The sequence below is a fragment of the Protobothrops mucrosquamatus genome, unplaced genomic scaffold (genome assembly GCF_001527695.2).
Source record: "Protobothrops mucrosquamatus isolate PMUCROS unplaced genomic scaffold, P.Mucros_1.0 scaffold315, whole genome shotgun sequence".
Taxonomy (NCBI): domain Eukaryota; kingdom Metazoa; phylum Chordata; class Lepidosauria; order Squamata; family Viperidae; genus Protobothrops; species Protobothrops mucrosquamatus.
In genome coordinates, this window is record NW_015386655.1 from 1,021,091 (window position 1) to 1,040,367 (window position 19,277).

Sequence of the window (19,277 nt, forward strand, 5' to 3'; positions counted from 1 at the left end):
GTAGTTTCATTAACCCTTATGAGTCGATACTGACCACTTTGGGGAACCCTGACCTACAGCTTGAGTGCCTTCCACTGGCTCTACACCAACCCACTTACTTGCCTTGTGCTTTGCTCAGGACCCTGAAGGCAAACCCAAAAAGGCCACCATCCGGGACAACCAAGATGGCACCTACACAGTGTCTTACGTTCCAGACATGACTGGCCGCTACACCATTCTCATCAAGTATGGTGGAGATGAGATTCCCTACTCCCCCTACCGTATCCGTGCTTTACCAACTGGTGATGCCAGCAAGTGTACGGTGACAGGTGAGAGCTCGTCCGGGCCAGGGGTCTCAGGGCGGAGGGAAGGTGCTGGAGGGTGGGCAAGCCACGCTGAATCAATGCCACACCCCACACAGACTGCTTTTTGCCGGGCACCTCCGGCTCCACTGCGCATCACTGTGGGGAATGGGATTCATGTTTCTTGTGTGTTTTTTAATTGTGCACTGTTTTGTGTGATTTTTGTCTCACTCTGATTACCCTTGCTCTTTGCCCTTTCACCTCAGTGTCGATTGGAGGTCATGGGCTAGGTAAGCAGCTTGCTGATGGCTCCCCAATCCCCTCCCATCTGCTTGCTCCCTCTGCAGTTTTTCCCTCCTAGCATGGTTCCCCCTCCCCTGCATTAGACTCCACCTTTGCTTCAGATTGGGCAGCAGGACACCGTTTGAACCGGAAGAGGCTGTTTTAAAGTACCAGTGTACTAGAACTAGGCCCGTCCAATCAATCTTATTAATGTCGGTGTGCCATTTGCCAGAAATAATACAGAGCTGCCATTTATTGTTTCTTTTGCCATGTAAAGGAACATCTTAAGTAAAACATTAGGATGGTATGACTTGGAAATTTAAAAAGTAGGCTCTTTAATTGCAGTCCTACTGATCAGTCAACAGTTAAGAGTATTTTTTTATAGACATAGCTCTGGCAGATTTATGGGGAAATAAATTGTTTTACTATATTATGAAAATGCCAGTCTGTAAGGACTCCTGATACAGCGTTTTATCTGCAATCAGTTGTAGCTGTCAAGCCTTGAGCAGAGCAGATAACCTTCATGTCCTGATGCAGGGTTTGTTTCTCTCTTCACACATGAGAGACTGAGCCAGGGATCCTGGTCTGCATGGACATCTGAGCTATCAGTCCTACCTCCGATTACATCATATTTTTCACTTAGCCCAGATGTGTCATGAATATTGAGCAGATTACTGATGTTTTCCTCTAATAGTTCAACCAATGGTGGGATTCAGCCAGTTCGCACCACTTTGGCAGAACCGATAGCTAATTTTTTGTTGCCTAGAATGGACTTCCGGAAGCAGCATCCATACAGAGAACCGATTGTTCACATATTTGAATCCCACCACTGAGTTCAACTAAGGGTTACTTATAACGTTGGCAAGCAGCTCTGCCTGGTTAGCAACCGTACCTTTCCTTGTGAGGTGGAAAAACACCTTGGACTGTGTCCAACTTAGTGAACTGCTGAGAAACAAGCAGGTGGATCTAAATGTCAGGGTAATGTTGCAGCATGGTGGTCCTGGAACTCCCTCCCCCCCATTCCCCAGGTAATCCCCCCCTCCCTTCCCTGTGCTCTTGAAGTCACCCCCTTGCTTGCTCCATGAAGGGTGTGTCTTTGTAATCAGAAATAAATGGATTGGCACCATGCATGTTTCCTAACCTTTCGGGGGAAGGTTTCCTCTCTATAGAGAGGGATGTTGCAAGCTTTGGGGTGGCTGGCGGGACCACCTTGTCCTGGAAGATGCCTCTTGTCAAAGTGCAGAAGTCTTGAAGCAGGGAACAGGCTGTATTTATAGAAGTGGCTAACAAGATTTCCCATGTTAATTGAAAAACTGCTGGAGATTTGTTTTCAGACCAGGGAAGTGTTTTTCTCACTTTCTGCAAATGCAAGAATTGTAAGTTCCTGAAATGAAGCTGGGTAAAGGGAAGATCCAAGATACTTAAAAGGAACCACAGTAGTCCTTCACAGAGCACATATTCAAAATTATAGTAGTAGTTTGCATAATATGTAGTGACAACTTCCAACTTTGGTGGCTCAGAAAAAGTATTATGGTAATTCCTGAAAGATAAGGCTGTCATATATGCTAATAATGACAGCTGTATGTAGGTAAGACCTCGACATATGACTGTAATGGAGCCTGCCCATTACAGTCATAGGTTGTGACTATCCCAATTTTATGACCTTTTTTTTGCAACAGTCGTTAAATGAATCACTGCAGTTAAGGAAATACGTGCTGGTTTTCCGCAGAAACGTCGTAGAATATGGTTACATGACCACTGGATGCTGCAAGTGACCATGTTGCTGAGTGCCCAAAGTTTGGTCACATGACCGTGGAAGGTCCCAATTGTTAGAACTTTGAATCTGGATTATAAGTCCCCTCTTGGGTCAGTTGTGGTCACTAAGCGACTGGTTGTAAGTCAAGGACTGCCTGAAGTAGTCATCACTGGATGACATGAAGCAGAGGTTGCTTCTTCTCTTCTTGTCCATTCTGTGGCTTTCCAGAGGCAACTAGTTGGACATGTTAAACTATACGTTCCTTCACTTGATCAAGCCTAGGAACGTAGATCTCCAGGGGCAGGGGAAAATGTGGTGTTCCAGATGCTTCTGAACTACAATTTCTACCAGTTTTTGTCAGTTTGACCAATAGATACTGGGAATTGTACTTCAATGACATGTGTGGAAGCCTAAAAGCTTAAAAAGGTAAATTATTGGATTCTCTCAATATGAGAGAAAAAGTTGCTGATCTTGAAATCCAAAGAAGAGCTATAAATTGCCAGAGATGCACAGGTCTTTAGCATGGACCTATTTTGCCAGATGGTGAGACACATCTTTTTGGCATTTCTATGGCTGATGGAGTTCACCAAGTAATCTGAGCAGGGAAAGCACTCCCCTAGCTTTGCTTGTGCATGCCAAACTGGCAGTACATGAATTCAGGCATTTTCCTTGTCAACATACCTTGCCAATACTGAAAAATATTTACCCTGCCAAATAAGACTAATTCTGGATTCCCAAAAAAGAAGCATAAGCCGCTATGGAAGTCTTGATGACTTTGCTTAACTCGTGAATTCAATGTTCTAGCACAGGGGTCTTCAAACTTGGCCCTTTTATGACTTGTGGACTTTAACTCCCAGAATTCGTCAGCCAGCGTGCCTGGCTGAGGAATTCTGGGAGTTGAAGTCCGCATGTCATAAAAGGGCCAAGTTTGAAGATCCCTGCTCTAGCAGAAAGCAACAGATTCAAAAGAAAATAGCTGAAAATTGAAGCAATTTATCTAATTTATATAACCCATCTATTTCATGAGCAAGTGACTCTGAGCACAAACCTAAAACAGTAAATATCTAAAATCTTTACGGTATTATTAACAAATATTAAAAACATTTAAAAAATATATAAAAACAGCTAAAACAATAGACCAAGGGATGTTAGTAGTAACAGAACTTCCTCATCTCATTCACTCACTTCAGCACCTTGAGAATTGAAGTTCATAGTGAGTTTGTTGCCAATTGGAATTTCAGCTAAGGTTTTCTCTTAATAAAAAAGCTAATTGCCATGTAGAAGTTATTATCCAGAATTCAGAAAAGCACTTTTATTTATGGTACTCCCCATACTTCCCATGTTAAGTTGGGGTTTATTTTCCAGGGGAAATGGGCTCTCCCAAAAACCTTGATGGATCCCAGTCATGCAAAACTGTTCCCTTGCTTCAAGAATTTGCTACTGATGGGGACTGACCATAGCTTTGATTACTATAATAACTCTATTTGCTCTATTTCTCAATGTTAAGTTGTCTGATTTAGTCCTGGGGGCTGATATGAAGTATCAAGTGTGTTTCTGATCTAGCTCTCAGCCTCTTGTGTGAGTTTGGTAGGGTTCTTAACTTCTATTTTCCCTCCACCCCTATGCAAGTAGCAATTGACGCCCTACAGTAGCTCTTCTTCAACACCTCAACAGCTTCCTCCTTGCATGAAGCGCATGGAGAACTGGGAGCAAGTTACTGAGATGCATAAAGAGAGGACTGGGCCAAAGCTTCTGGCAGTAAGGAATGAGGAGCGATCTTCATTTATATAGGACTGAGTTGAGGTTGGGCCCAGTTTCAGCCATTTGGTTCGTGTTCCCTTCTAAACGTAGCAATTTTCTAAAAGATGTGTTTGCTGACATGGCCACGGTTGTAACAGCCAAGAGGTGAAGGAATTACTTCTAGTTCTGCTTACGCAGAAGGTATTCTGCTGTGAATATTAGGGAGCACTCCATTGAAGGTGTTCTCATCTGACCTGCACTGAGTTATCCCAGTCTGATAATTCATGATTCTTTTATCTATTTGTGAACCGCCTCTTTGATTCCACCTTTCCTGACTAAATGTGTAGGGGAAATTGGCAATTACAGGTTGATCCAACCTTCCTCAGCAGATATATTTCAGACAGATGGTGATAAGAGCTTCCAGACTTGGCCTCCAGGCACAATTTGAAGAGTCCCCGTTTGCTGAAGAGGCTTAGAGTTAGCAGATTTGGAGTGGACGAAGGGAAGAAAGGTTTGGGTGTGGGTTGGGATCAAGTTCTCCATTTCCCACGATTCTTTCTTTTGCTAGGAGCTGGCATCGGTCCCACCATCCAGATTGGTGAAGAGACTGTCATCACTGTGGACGCCAAGGCTGCTGGAAAAGGCAAGGTGACCTGCACGGTGTGCACACCAGATGGCACAGAGGTAGATGTTGATGTGGTAGAAAATGAGGACGGGACCTTTGACATCTTCTACACGGCACCTCAGCCAGGCAAATACGTCATCTGTGTACGCTTTGGAGGCGAGCACATTCCCAACAGCCCGTTCCAGGTTACGGTGAGTTTTACCCCGATGTGGGAGAAATCTTCTTATCAGTGGCCTCCATACACTCTACTGTGGTAGCTTTTGTGGGGAATACGCTGCCTCCTGTGCAGACAAAGTGCAATCATCTTTCAGGTGCTTCCAACAGACTGGTGTCTCTGGTGGCCAAAGATTCACCTGAAAGATGCTGTACAAGTAGACGCAAGTTGCGTGCAAATCCGTCTGATGAAATGGCTGCCCCAGTTTCCTTCTTCTTCTTCCTTTTCAGCCCCTCCCATAAATAAAAGGAGGAAGCAGCTGGTGCCTGCATTTAAAAACTGAGTGGGAGGTGGGGGAGTATGTAAAGCTAATTGGTTAACAAGTAAAACTGGTACAAATCAACTCTTGTTTCTGAATAGTATAAACATGCAATAAATAATCAAGTTATTGGGTGACTATTGGAAAAGAGGGCCATACGATAGAGACAAAGCCACTTGTTCACACTGTGAAGATCAGGCATTTCTCTGTTAAATCTGACATCTTAAACAAATGGCTCCCCCTTCCCAGCGCTGAGCTCAGATCTGAATCCTGGGGTGCCTTTCAGCTGGATGAACATCTGGCTGCTAAGCCTGTTTTCTTGCTGTTGGCTGGGGGGAGGAGTAAGGGGTCAGAGGGAAGGTGTTTTCCCTTCCACAAAGACTGCCCTCCAGCTACAGTGCAGCCACTGAACCTCCTGGCTCTCTTTGGTTCTCTTATATTCACAAGATCCAAAGAGAATGTATTTATTGCCTATGCAGAAAACAGCAGGACGTCTTGAGACATGATTCTACTTAATTAAAAAAAAAAGGAGGAGCTATAAATTATGCAGTAGCTATATTCTTTGCAGCTGGTTTCTGAAAAGGTTACTTAAACTCATCCAATTTTGCCACACCATATATCTGAGGGCTAGAAACTTTTTTTTTAAATATCAAGATGGCATATCCATGTTTGCAAGTGCATTGCTTCAGTTTCTGGGTTTAGGGATGGCATTTCAGAATGCTTTCTCATGGAAATCACCTGATAAGGGGGTGGATGAGGAAGAGAGCTTTCCCCCCAGCTTCCCCCCCCTTTTGAAGTGGCATCTGACAGTTAAAAGCAAGTTAGTAACTCAAAACTATGATATGCAGTTTATCCCTCTTTAACAAATGACTCATTGTTTGACATTGTTGGACACCGTGTCTTCCTGCTCAAATGTTTGTCACACTTTCCAGGTTCCAATACAAAAGGAGCCTCCTGGCTCATCTCAATGAAAGGAGGGGAAAGGGAGGGGTGTTGAAGCAGGCAGGGCCTTTCCTCTTTCTCCTCCTCCTCCTCCTCCTTTCTTGTGTGTTTAGAAACAGAGTCCCTGAATCAAGGAAGCTTGGATTTGGTGGAAAGCCATAAACTGTTTTCCTTTTCCTTCCCCACCTTGCTTAGCAAGCTGGAGGGTCCCCTTTGGAGCCCAGATTTTCAATTCCACGGATACAGAAACTTAGGGACTTAATTGTTAATTTTTCCCTTTGGTGTTGCTTTTGCAGCACCTCCCTTTGCAAGCTTCCTCCAACACAAACTTTAAGTGTCGTGTGTTAGCTCTCAGCCACTCCCTGCTGGTCCATGATCTGCATCTTACTGCCAACTTGTGGTGCCAGAATGAGGCAAGCTGACCTGAGATAGCCTTCTCCCAAGCTGATGCTCACAGATGTGCTGGCCAACAACTCCGCTCATTTCCAGCCAGCATGGTGCATGGTAGGGGTGATGGAAGTGGTTGAAAGCATCTGGCAGGTGGGGAGAAGGCTTACCGAAGGACGCACAGTGACCTCTCCATGTTTTCTACTTGGCCATTGACTCCCAGTTGCCAAGGGAGCTCTTTACTGTGATGACAACCAGCAGTTCATTATCCCAACTTGGTTATCCCAATTATAGTCCGATTTAGTTGACCCACTATTGCCTCACCATCCCCCCTCCAAAAAAACCCCCATGTCTTTCCATGTCTGTCGATAGCTATGCATTTTGGATTTATACACGGATGCATTCCTCTGAGAAAAACAAATCTGCATATTAAAGCCATCTGCACAGAAAAGATGCACACACGTTTCCTGTCAACCCTCAAAATTCAGGAGCAGCACTGAAAATCTTTAAAAAGAAAAGAAAGAAAACTTAACTTTTCTATTTTAACCTCTCTCCGTGCATGAGCAAATGGAGAAATTCTTCTGCTAAGTTTATACTATGTAATTTCAGGCAGCCACTTCTTCTCCAGATGTAAATTGGTACTTTGTTATATAACACATGTTGCGGTGAGATCATTATTTTGGGCTGGCAATCAATGAAGTTTTTCTTGAATGATCTAGGTCTTAGGAAAAGTAAAGCCTCCTTTAAATCAAACTGGATGCCTGATGACTTCCTGGACATGTCCCAGTAGACTTTTTTTCCCCCCTCCTTTTGGTGACAATACCAAATTAGCTTGCCATTAGTTTCTTCCAATTTTTCCAATTTACGATCTAACATATAGCATTGGAATTTCCTAGTGGTCCCCCATACAAGTGTTAACCAAGCTTGGGCCTACTTGAGATTCAGAGATCTGCCAAGGTCAGCCAGGTGCTGCCATCAATTTTAGACAGTTTGGGTTGTGCTGCTCTTTAAATAAAAAGAATTGAGGCGTGTGGCTTCAGGGGACAGAGCCGAGGGACCGTTCCTTTCTCATGTCCGTCCTCATGTTCCTTGGCTGTCCTCATTCTGTATGCCACTGCTATTGCAGGTAGTGGGGTAGTTCTTTTAAAAACAAGCTTCTAGCTCTCACTTTGGTAGTGGCAAGATCAAACCTGAGTCCTTTGCGATGAGTTCTTTCCTTCTTTTTTTTCTTTCTTTCTTTTGAAGAGCAGTATTATGTTTTGGCATTGGGGCTGTTGGCTATTGGGAAGAATGGAATCTCAAAGATTAGCATCAATTGAGAGAAGTCCAAACTCTGTGATCAAACAGCAAGCACTGAGTCATTTTACCCTTTGCAAATGAGGTCTCCTAAGCAGCGAGCGATTAAGGTATCTACACTGGGGATGGTTCTCCAGCTCCAAAGAAGAACTGTTGTCCATTTTCCGTGTCTGAGCTCTGAAACGGAAGTGCAACAATGACATCATGGCTTGGAACTGGCTTTTCCGTCGATCTATTCTAACCATCTTGCCCCGTTCCTGCCACAGGCCCTGGATGGTGAGCGCACGACCCCCCAGCAGATGGCCCAGCCGATGCGTGCCCCACCCTACGCATACGCACCTGGTGCACAGCAGCCCTGGGGACCGAAAGTAACAGTTCAGTTTCATAGAGGAAAAGCTAGCCCAGCGCATTCTGGGGGGTGGAGAAACTGCCCCATGGAATTCAGATGGCTGCTTTGCTTGCCTTGGCACTGCTTGGGGCTGACGTTGCTGCTTCAAATGATGGTGTCAGGAGCCAGCCCTTTCCCCGAGACCGGCACAACTGAATTATTCTGACCCAAAGATTATGGTCCTGTTATGGGGAATATGGGCAGATGCTATGTGGAGGTGCATTAGCTATTGTCCCTTGAAACACCACCAAGCTGCAAAAGCTGTGGGATAGAACTCAGTATCTCCCTCTTATGACAGGGAAGATACAGCCATCAAGGGCAGATGAATTTGTGTTTGAAATTCCCTTTTTTCCACCGGGAAGCTAGAAACAGACAATCTGAAATTAGAAGTGCAGGATGTATTTGTTCTGCATGTTACTTAGAAGAATGAAAATTGCCCACTTGCCATCTTGTTTGAGGTCTTTGAGAGCCACTGTTGGTTGGGCTTTCCTATTGGTAGCTATCTGATCCTCTACCTGGAGTTATTGGGGCTTGAATGTGGGACCTTCACCATGCAGAGCAGGTGCTCCTTCACTGAATCGTGGTCTCCCTCCATAGCACAAGTGACAGCCAGAATCAAACCAGATATGGTTATAATACCAATTGCATAAACGGGGCTTTCTTTTCTTTTAAATACAACTATAAAAACAGTGACTCTTATCCACAGGATTACACCGACCCTCAAACTAATGAACTGCTGAACGTTCATTATTTTTCCCCTCTTCCAAGCTTTAATGAACCTTGTAGAAATGGGGCTGTTTTTAGAGAGCCTTAAATTTTTCAACTAACTGTTGAATAATTTCGGGTCACTTCCTCTTGGGTAACTGCTGCTTGTTTGCTGGCTTGGCTAATTTCTCTTGGCAGTCTCTGCAAACATGAAACCTTCTTCCAGCAGTCTGTCTCCACAGACACTGCCAGCTAGCAATTTATTTATTTATTAATTCTGCAAAAGTGTGATGAGAAATGGAAGTGAAATGGAGATGCTTGGCTATCATAAACTCCTTTATGAGCTTATGCAGAGGGGCAGTGCTGCAGGCGTGGTATTCTTGCAGTGGGGCTTTCTCATACGGCTTGCAAGAAACTCAAGACATCGGCTTTGAGGACACTCTTCTTTGCACCATCACACCCCCAAACATACTCCCCTTCACTATATCTGCTCTGCTTGAATTCCAGAGTGGGGTAGGAGAACTTCCAGAATGTGGCAGGTTTGGTGCTTTTCCCAGGGTGTCTTTGTCTGAGGTCACATCCCTCCATCTCTAGATGCCATCCATGCTTTGTGTGTCGTTCTTGTCAAGGCCTCTGCTAGGGAGGGCTTCCAGGTCCTACCCAGTCACGCTAGGTATCATACTTATTCCAGGATATGAATGAATGTGGTTCACCTCTTTGTTTAGGGCGTCTGCTGGGGGTCTGGCTAGCTATAAGTAGATGCTGGTCTGGCTTTGGGGGGGGGAAGCTTGCTGATGGGTGGTTTCTGTCTGGTTGTCCACTGGTTGGATCCCAGTACTTAGAATTCCAACTGAATATAAGCCAGACATAGGCAAGCATGCCAGCCAAAACGAGCAAGATAGCAGAAAGGGACAGGAGTATAGCATAAATAAGCAGCAGCTAAGCTAAACCCTTCCGAGGAGTATCTAATCTGGCAGCTAAAAGCACAGGGGTTTGGAAAGTATGAGGTCTGTAACTCCTCTAAGAGCAGGAGAAGTAGAATTTGGGGATACGTAAAGAAAGCTGGGCAGGAATAGTGATGCTCCTGGGGGATGCTGTTGCCAGGTGCATCTTGAAACAACTATGGACAAGACAGCTGAATTAATTTCTCTTTGCTCCAGTGCTTTTTAAAACAAAAGGGGAAATAAGTAATACAGCTGCCTGAAATTCTGATTTTGGGGGGGGGGGGAAATCCTAAATCCAGTTCTGACTTTCGAGTTCTAGTTCTTGCCAGCTTTGGAAGTCTTTGAATATTGCAGTTTCCAATTAATTGTTTCATTAGCTATTGGTATAGAAAGCTGTGGAGAGAGAACACTCAGCTTCATAGCAAAACATGTAAGGGTCCTATTCTTGCAAAATCCAGACTTTGCAACCCTGAACTTTAAAGAAAAGAGAAATTGTCCAGCTCACTTGTATTCAGCAGTGCACCTGGTTTACTAGCCACCATATTCTAGCATTTAGGATATTTTAGGAGGACTAGGGGCTTTTCAGAGTCTGTCTTCGTCAGCTATGTTCCATTGCTTTTTTATGGATTCTTGCCTTTTCTTCTCATCCCTTCTTGTCATCTTTAAGTGCCCTTTCTCTTTCAACATGCTCTCCATGTTTCTCACTCCTCTTGTTGGGATGGTGGGTCACCTCTATTTTCCAGGCAACAGATCGTCCTGTCAACGGGCTGGATGCTGGACTGCGGCCTTTCGACTTGGTTATTCCTTTCACTATCAAAAAAGGAGAGATAACAGGTAATGTGGAAATGTGACTTAAAGGCAGTTGTGTGCCTGGGAATGCAACATGTAATATGAGGCAAAAAGTTGAAGATTTATGGAGAAGGGTGGTTTTAAGTCTGACTTTCTTTTTCGCATTCCTCATAACTAAAAGATGCAGAAAATAATTGTTAGCTTTTATTTTAAAGGAATTGCAGGTGTTCTTAACTTTTCTTCTAGAACTTTGCAGAAAAGTGGTCTGCTTATTGCAACTATTGTTAAGGGTCATCTCTTACCTGGATTCGACACCAAAATTGTGTCCCCATCTTTAGCCAGAATTTTCACTTCATTGGTATCTACTGAATAAGATGAGTGACGAACCATCTGTTGGAAGCTGCAGGGGAGATGCTAAGGATATCACTTCAAGCACAAATGGCACAGCTTTTCCTGTCTCTTCCAGATATATTGGAATGCAATTGCCATCATTCCCAACTGATGCAGCAGAAATTGCAATCCAGAGTATCTGTAAATCCCCAGGCAATGGAAGGGGGATTTTAGTGTTTAGCTTTAGGCCTCTGAAACCATCACTGTCCAAAAATGTCTGTGCAAAATTCCTAGGGAATTCTAGCCTAGTGCAGACAAATGCCCTAGCTCATATCCTGTGAGTTGCTACAGTGGACAACAGAAGTCAGGTTTTGTTCAAATGTCTTACTGATTCCAATACTAATAGAATAGTATACAATGCTGGCCCTATGGCTTCCTATTCAGACTAATTGAAGCCACTGAACTGTTTTTGTTTTTCTTCCCATCCCCCTTCCAAAGGAGAGGTACGCATGCCCTCTGGTAAGGTGGCAAAGCCAGATATTACTGACAATAAGGATGGCACAGTGACAGTGCGTTATGCCCCCACTGAGGCTGGATTGCATGAGATGGACATCCGTTACGACAATATGCATATCCCAGGTAACGTTGCAGGCTGTGGGGTTCCCAGTTATCCTGGAGGAGTGGGACTTGTGAGTTCTGAGTAATATCTAAATGATGTCATGATCACTTTCTGTTTCAATAGGTAGTCCCCTTCAGTTCTATGTGGATTATGTTAACAGTGGCCATGTGACAGCTTATGGTCCCGGACTCACCCATGGTGTGGTCAACAAGCCAGCTGTGTTCACAGTCAACACAAAAGATGCTGGAGAAGGTAAGCTCTGACATATGCTCCCCCTCCCCCCCCCAGAACTGTTCCTACTTCTGTCTGTATCTTTTCCTTGGGAGGACTTCATGCAACAAATACATACCTACATTGTACACATCAGTTATTGGGATTACTTCAGACAACTTGGGTATTGAGCTTGTCAGGGCTAATCTTATCTTCGCTATTTGACCTTCTGATGTTTGCAGGGGGCCTCTCTTTGGCCATTGAAGGCCCCTCTAAGGCAGAGATTGGATGCACTGATAACCAGGATGGCACCTGTACAGTGTCCTATCTCCCAGTTCTGCCCGGAGACTACAACATCTTGGTGAAATACAATGACAAGCATATCCCAGGAAGTCCTTTCACCGCCAAGATTACTGGTGAGATCTGAGACCGCTCTGATATGAGGTGGGCTAGGCAGCTAGCTGGCTTACACTGAAGGCTCTTGTCTGCTTCTGCTTCAACAGGTGATGATACAATGCGCATGTCCCATCTCAAAGTGGGCTCATCGGCTGATATTCCCTTGAACATCACTGAGACGGACTTGACCCAGTTGACAGCCACAGTGATTCCACCTTCTGGTCGCGAGGAGCCTTGTCTGCTCAAACGCCTACGCAATGGACATGTTGGTGAGTGCCCAGAACTGCCCCTTTTTACCATACCTCTGAGCTAGTTGGCAGAATTTGTGGGTAGAAAAAGATAGTTGGAGAGGCTTAACGAATTATCTCCTTCTTCTATCTCTTGCAAATGTCTCCGTAGGAATTTCATTTGTCCCCAAAGAGATTGGAGAGCACATTGTGAACATCAAGAAAAATGGACTGCACATCCCCAATAGTCCTATCACGGTGATGATCAGCCAGTCAGAAATTGGAGATGCCAGCCGTGTCAGGGTCTCTGGCCCAGGACTCAGTGAGGGCCGGACCTTTGAACCTTCAGAGTTCATCATTGATACCAGGGATGCAGGTACACAAAGGAAGTTTTAATACAGCCTTTGAAATGTCTTAAGTTACATTGTTAGGTTTTTTTTTTAAATTTGACATTCACAACTTTTATTGTCACTATGTTGGCTGGAAATGATAGCAGGTGGTAATCCAGCACATTTGAAGGGTGCCATGTTGGGGTTGTTGTTGTTAGTTGCGAAGTCATGTCCGACCCATCGCGACACCATGGACAACGTTCTTCCAGGCCTTCCTGTCCTCTACCATCTTCTGGAGTCCATTTAAGCTCACGCCTACTGCTTCAGTGATTCCATATCCAGCCACCTCATTCTCTGTCGTCCCCTTCTTCTATTGCCCTCAATCTTTCCCAGCATTAGGCCCTTCTCCAGTGAGTCCTTCCTTCTCATTAGGTGGCCAAAGTACTTGAGTTTCAACTTCAGGATCTGGCCTTCTAAAGAGCAGTTGGGGTTGATCTCCTCTAGGACTGACCGATTTGATTGCCTTGCAGTCCAGGGGACTCGCAGGAGTCTTCTCCAGCACCATAGTTCAAAGGCCGCAATTCTTTTGTGCTCAGCCTTCCTTATTGTCCAACTTTCACAGCCATACATTGCAACTGGGAAAACCATGGCCTTGACTATACGACCCCATGGACAGTACCAAAAGGCACGTTGGGGTAGGCTAATCTAAAAAGCAGCCCACAGAGGAAAAGTGAATAGGATGGAGTCCCTGATGCACATGGGGCAGATTTCATTTTTGGAGCTTGCTAAACTAAGACAGAAGGTTCTGGAAATTTTCCTTCTTTTAGCTCTATGAGGATACTAGCCAGCTTGGAATGGTTAAGAAGGTCTTATACAGGTGGTCCTCAACTTACCCCCACAATTGAGCTCAAAATTTCTGTTGCTTAGCAAGACATTTGTTAAGTGAATTTTGCCCCATTTTATGACTTTTCTTGCCACAGCTGTTAAGTAAATCTCTACAGTTGTTAGTAACACAGTTGTTAATTGAATCTGGCTTCTGCGTCAACTTTGCTTGTCAGACAGTTGCAAAAGGTGATCACATGACCCTGGGACACTGCAACTGTCATAAATATGAACCAGTTGCCAAGCATCTAAATTTTGATCACGTGACCATGGGGATACTGCAACAGTCATAAGTGAAAAACCGTCATAAGCCACTTTTTTCAGTGCCATTGTAACTTAGAACGGTCACTAAATGAACTGTTGTCAGTTGGGGACTACCTGTATGGCATTCCAACTATCTGATGTAAAAGAAGGCTTAGATTGAACGAAGAACAACCGTAGCTTAGTGTTCTGTTGCTAGAATTAAGTGCTAACGTCTGAAAGGTAGAAAATAAGATTTTCTAAGTGAAGTGTCTCCAGGAAAGGAAAGGTTTCATGCAGACAAGACTGAAGTGATCTATACGCTTCTCTTTTATGAGTAATTGAAGGGAAATGATGCAGCATTAGCATAAATTGTACATACAACGTGCCGTATTGTTCTTAAACACGCATATTTATACCACAATAATGAGGTGCTCAAATGTATCCAAAAGCTTCTCATAGTAAATGGATCTTTCTTTAGGCTATGGTGGTCTGAGCTTATCCATTGAAGGTCCCAGTAAGGTTGATATCAATACAGAAGACCTGGAAGATGGCACTTGCAAAGTCACCTATTGCCCAACAGAGCCTGGCAACTACATCATCAACATTAAGTTTGCAGATCAGCATGTGCCAGGTGAGTTCGCCATTTGTCCTTGTTGAGTTACATGGGACCAGGGGAGCAAAAGTGGGTACAAAAAGGGTTCAGGGTGCTCTGAAAGATGGTTCCAATAAGGATCAGTCAGAAATATCTTTCAAAACTGGATTGTTGTACAAATTGTTGTAAGAGTTGGATTCCAGATAGATAAACTATTATGTGAAAGTCAACAGTGAAATTTCCCATTGTCAAGGGAGTGCAAAAATATTACTTGGAAAATTATCACTTAGTTTATGCCAGCGGTCCCCAACTTTCCGGCTTTGTAGACCGCCGGCAGCGGTAGCAGCAGGAGTGTGGGGAGAGGGGATGGCTCAGTGCAAGCATTGGGCTCATGTGCTCACCTGTGCTGTTTGCACACACCGCTCACACGAATAGAGCTGCGTGTGCTCGTCCACTTGCCCACTGCTTGTTTGGCCTGGTTCCAAAAGGGCCATGGCCTGTGGTTGGGGACCCCTGGTTTATGAAGCTGCTACAGATTCATATACCTGCCAATGTCATTCTTCCTCTTGTCTCCCAGACACTTTCCTCAAATCAGCATTTCCCAAACTAGCTGAATTATGGGGTGGTGGTGGTGTTGTAGTCTAGCTCATTTAGACAGCGCCAATCCATTCCGGGACTCCTGCTATACTGTAAAAGACAGTAGCTGAAAGTCAAAGTGGACATTATTTTCCAGTGCTTGCTTTTGGATTAAGTAGAGAAATAGGAATTCAAAATGATGGGGGAGGGACATCCTTACCTACAAAACACACCTAGTCTTGAACAGCTGCATGCAAGAGTTGCATGAGCAAGTGGGATTGTACGCCTCAGGGTTTGTCAGTTTGTATGACACCAATAGAAGAGAGTGTTAAACTGTGGAGTCCTTGGCGTTCTCTGAACTTGGTGGTTTTCTGGCAGAGCTTTCATTACCAAACTAGTGTTACCTGGCTTCGTAATGAAATGTCTGCAAGAAAACGACCAAGCTCAGAGAGCACCAAGGACTCCACAATGTGTATAATTCTAGTCCTCTTTCCCAATCTGCTGCTTTTTAGATTTAGGTCAAATTAACTCCCATCTCCCCTGACCATTGGTCCTGCCATAGAGTCGCAAACCAAATCCTTGGGAGGGCACCAGATCGGATAATGCTTTAAGCACAGCTAGGCACATAGTTGAGATGCCACATTGTGAAAAGTAGCATAGCTAGCTTCCTTAAGGACATTCTTTTCTGTCGCAAGGTTTTTTGTGGGGTTTCTTGAAATATCCAGTTCTTCACTTCCAGGACTGATAACCTAATAAATATGACAATTTGCGCATGATCATTCCACTTAGCAAGGCTGAGTGCTGAAAGAAAAGCTGTTGCTATCCTGGAGAGCAGGATATTAACCGACATCTCCTAGGTTGTTCTAAGACAGCTAATGCTTCTGTGCAGTATGGCCTTGATACCATCCTGCTTCTGCCCAAATCTTATTATCAATTTCTCCCCTGAAAGGCTATATAAGAACTGACTGGACTGTGAAGAGTTTGGGGCTGTTTAAAACTACCATTAGCAGGTAGGTTTTGCTTCCCTTCTTGTGACCAAAAAGTCTGGTTTTCTGATGCAGGGAGCCCATTTTCTGTGAAGGTGACAGGAGAGGGAAGAATGAAACAAATGATCACGCGCTGCCGCAAAGCCCCATCCGTCTCCAATATTGGCAGCCAATGTGACCTGAGTCTGAAAATCCCAGGTAAGCAAGTTGAGGAGGAGAAGTGAACTAAGCAGAGGGTTGGACGGCTGTTTATGCCATGAGACTAATCCAGGGAAAATGGAGAGCTATTGCAAAAGCACCACACCTTCTCTGAGGACAAAGGAAGCATTGTAACAGTTCCACATATTCCTGCTTGCTTGAGCAAATGCTAAATTTGGTATGGAACTAAGTGCTCAGTCCTGGATAGCTTCAGACAGGTGTCAAAAGTCTTAGCAGCAAGAGACTGAGCATATTGAATGGATTCAACAGTTCTGGTTTCCAAACCCTGGTTTATGATGAGCATTAACTAGCCAATTGATTGATTTAATGTGGTCAGTTTAATAAACTGTGGCTTAATGTATATCCAGCATACGTTCCATGTTCTATAGTGAGAAGTAGCCTTACTAGCTAAAACCGATATTTCATGTAGGAAAATTGTAGCCATGCAATTCTGTATCCATGTAATTCTTGTGCTGTGGTCCCCAGAAATCAACATCAGGGACATGACTGCCCAGGTGACCAGCCCATCAGGCAAATCCCATGATGCAGAGATCTTGGAGGCAGAAAACAACACCTACTGCATCCGCTTTGTGCCCACTGAGACGGGCATCCACTCAGTCAGTGTCAAGTATAAAGGACAGCACGTGCCTGGAAGCCCCTTCCAGTTCACAGTGGGCCCTCTTGGTGAAGGTGGCGCCCATAAAGTCCGGGCAGGTGGCCCAGGCTTGGAGAGAGCTGAAGCTGGTGTGCCAGGTATGGTTATCAACTGGGGGAAGAGCTTAAATTGTGAGTATCTTGGGAGCAGGAAAGCAGGTTAATGTAATGCTCACCCTTACATCGTAGCTAATGCATCACGTGGTGATGGATGATGGGTTAGTGGAGGATCTCTGCGTTGTTTCTAGATTAGCAGAAATTGCTCTGTTCTGCTTTTCCTGATGGTACTAATGCTTAAGGCCTATGTATAGTGTATAAAAATCAGCTGAAAAGCAATTTTCCAGATCTGCATTATATCTAGCATAGTTCCTCTGACTTTATCCTGAACTCACAGATAAAGGGTCAGGCTTCAAATAGATGCAAAGCTATGTAGGATATACAACAGTTACCAGAACTAATTTTCCAGTGAGGAACTGTCAGCGCTTTGAGATAGACCAGAGAAGGAAGCCAGAAAGAAGCCAAAGTTATAAATGCTAACATACTTTTTATTATAGGGTTACAGCAACGGAGTCTTGCCAGTCTAAATGTTCCTTTCCCCCTCCCTGCCTTTATTCTAACGGGAACTAGGAAGGGTCGAGTTTGACATGTTTTGTCAAACTACATTTTTGTTTTGAATTGGGATTTCTTTTATATGACTTTTGTCTTGGCTGCATCTCTTCCTCCTGTTCCTCAAAGTTATTCTCACAACCCATTACAGGAATCATGGAAGGGGAAACTGCCAGTTAGTGTGATTGCCATATAGGAACTTCAGATCTGATGAAGAGGTTCCAGACCAACTCAAGTGTTTTTTTTACACTTTTTGAATTATTTTGGTTGCCCTTTGCAAAGACTGCATAATGCATTTTGAGCACATCTACTTCGTGGATTTACAGATCCATAATGGTTTTGTAATAAAAACTGTTTGCCTTGTTCCCCAGCTGACTTTAGCATCTGGACAAGGGAGGCAGGAGCCGGTGGTCTCTCCATTGCTGTGGAGGGCCCTAGTAAGGCAGAGATTGCTTTTGAGGACCGGAAAGATGGTTCATGTGGAGTTTCATATATTGTGCAAGAGCCTGGTAAGTGATTGTGGGGGAAGTGAACAGTCATGCTTTCAGCTAGAAACAATTGCAATAGAGCTAAATATTTAACTATAGATTAAAGAGAAAGTCAGCTGCAACTTCAGTGGGGCCAGGGTCTGATTTGTGCATTTATGGAGAGGAGGTGAAAAGTTAAAGATCTTCTGGCAGATTATAATCATGGTTTCTGGCATGTTTATGGTGAAGCGTTGACCTCTTCTCTTAAAGATGGGGAAAAAGGATTGTGAATCTGTAGAAGCAGGATAGGAAAATCATGGCCTTCAAGTATTGCTGGACTGTCCATTGTGAACACTGATTGTGCTCTTTATACAAAATTCATTTGGAGTCCAGTGCTTGGATTCCAACATTTGAAGATACATAGACTTCTCTGCTTTGGAGTAATCAGTATTATTATTCTGAATAAGATAAGATAGCATTTATTGTCACTTTCTTCTGGGAATACACTGGCACACATTAAAAATGAAATTCTGAGGCCCGCTCTCGAAAGAATATATATTATTATACATACATATGTACATACATACATACATACCCATAGTTACATGCACATACATATGTTATAAATATACATACACACACATGTATGTGTATACACACACATATATATTTTCATTTTGAATACATAGCGGAAAAAAGAGTCTTGAGAGTTAACAAGTTTGATACTATATGGTACAAAGCTTTTACAGAATCTAGTTGTTCTGCTTCAGATACCACAAAGCCTCCTCCCAGAAGGTAACCCAAAGAATATTTATATAAGAGCCAGCTAGGGTTAGGGTTAGCCATATGCCAAGTCAAGGAGTGGAAAGGATAAGAACTGAGAAAGATGGTCACAGACCTGCATGTAAGGAGAGTGAGAACTTTAGAATGGGATGCAATTGCAATGGAATTTCTTTTCAAGTGGTAGAAAAATAAAGCTGAATAAACGGAAAAGTTTATTGGAGCAGGGGTCTCCCAAAGGAAATCAGTATTAATTCTCACTATAGTACAGGGATGGCTGCCTTTAATATTTTTTTTAAGGTAGTAGGGTCATAGCACACTTGTCAGAGAAGGGGTCTTAAGTCTCTTTTTTTAATTTTAGCATTTACATTGTATTTTTTCAAGTGCCTCTACTTCAAATCGCAGGAAGCTGTGTTCCAAAATAATGTCCAGAAGGTCCTGAAAATGGAAACGAGGAGCCCCACCCAACCCTGGGACCACAGATTGTCACCCCTGTCATAGCATGTTCTCTCACTTTTGTAGGACATCAAAACCGGGATGTTCTAGAGCAGCGGTTCTCAACCTATGGGTCGCG

The 19,277-nt window shown here is 43.9% G+C and overlaps 1 protein-coding gene across 1 annotated transcript in view; it reads left to right on the forward strand.

The window, feature by feature from the left end:
* FLNA (filamin A) overlaps positions 1-19,277 on the forward strand; it is a 63,539-nt gene that overhangs the window by 37,557 nt on the left and 6,705 nt on the right. The window contains exons 28-41 of the mRNA XM_015815116.1: positions 119-308; positions 548-571; positions 4,628-4,875; positions 8,049-8,156; positions 10,563-10,653; positions 11,437-11,577; positions 11,681-11,809; positions 12,010-12,183; positions 12,271-12,432; positions 12,563-12,766; positions 14,323-14,475; positions 16,074-16,196; positions 16,683-16,949; positions 17,828-17,965. Of these exons, the coding sequence (XP_015670602.1) occupies positions 119-308; positions 548-571; positions 4,628-4,875; positions 8,049-8,156; positions 10,563-10,653; positions 11,437-11,577; positions 11,681-11,809; positions 12,010-12,183; positions 12,271-12,432; positions 12,563-12,766; positions 14,323-14,475; positions 16,074-16,196; positions 16,683-16,949; positions 17,828-17,965 (2,152 nt within the window). The remainder of the gene's footprint in view (positions 1-118; positions 309-547; positions 572-4,627; positions 4,876-8,048; positions 8,157-10,562; positions 10,654-11,436; positions 11,578-11,680; positions 11,810-12,009; positions 12,184-12,270; positions 12,433-12,562; positions 12,767-14,322; positions 14,476-16,073; positions 16,197-16,682; positions 16,950-17,827; positions 17,966-19,277) is intronic.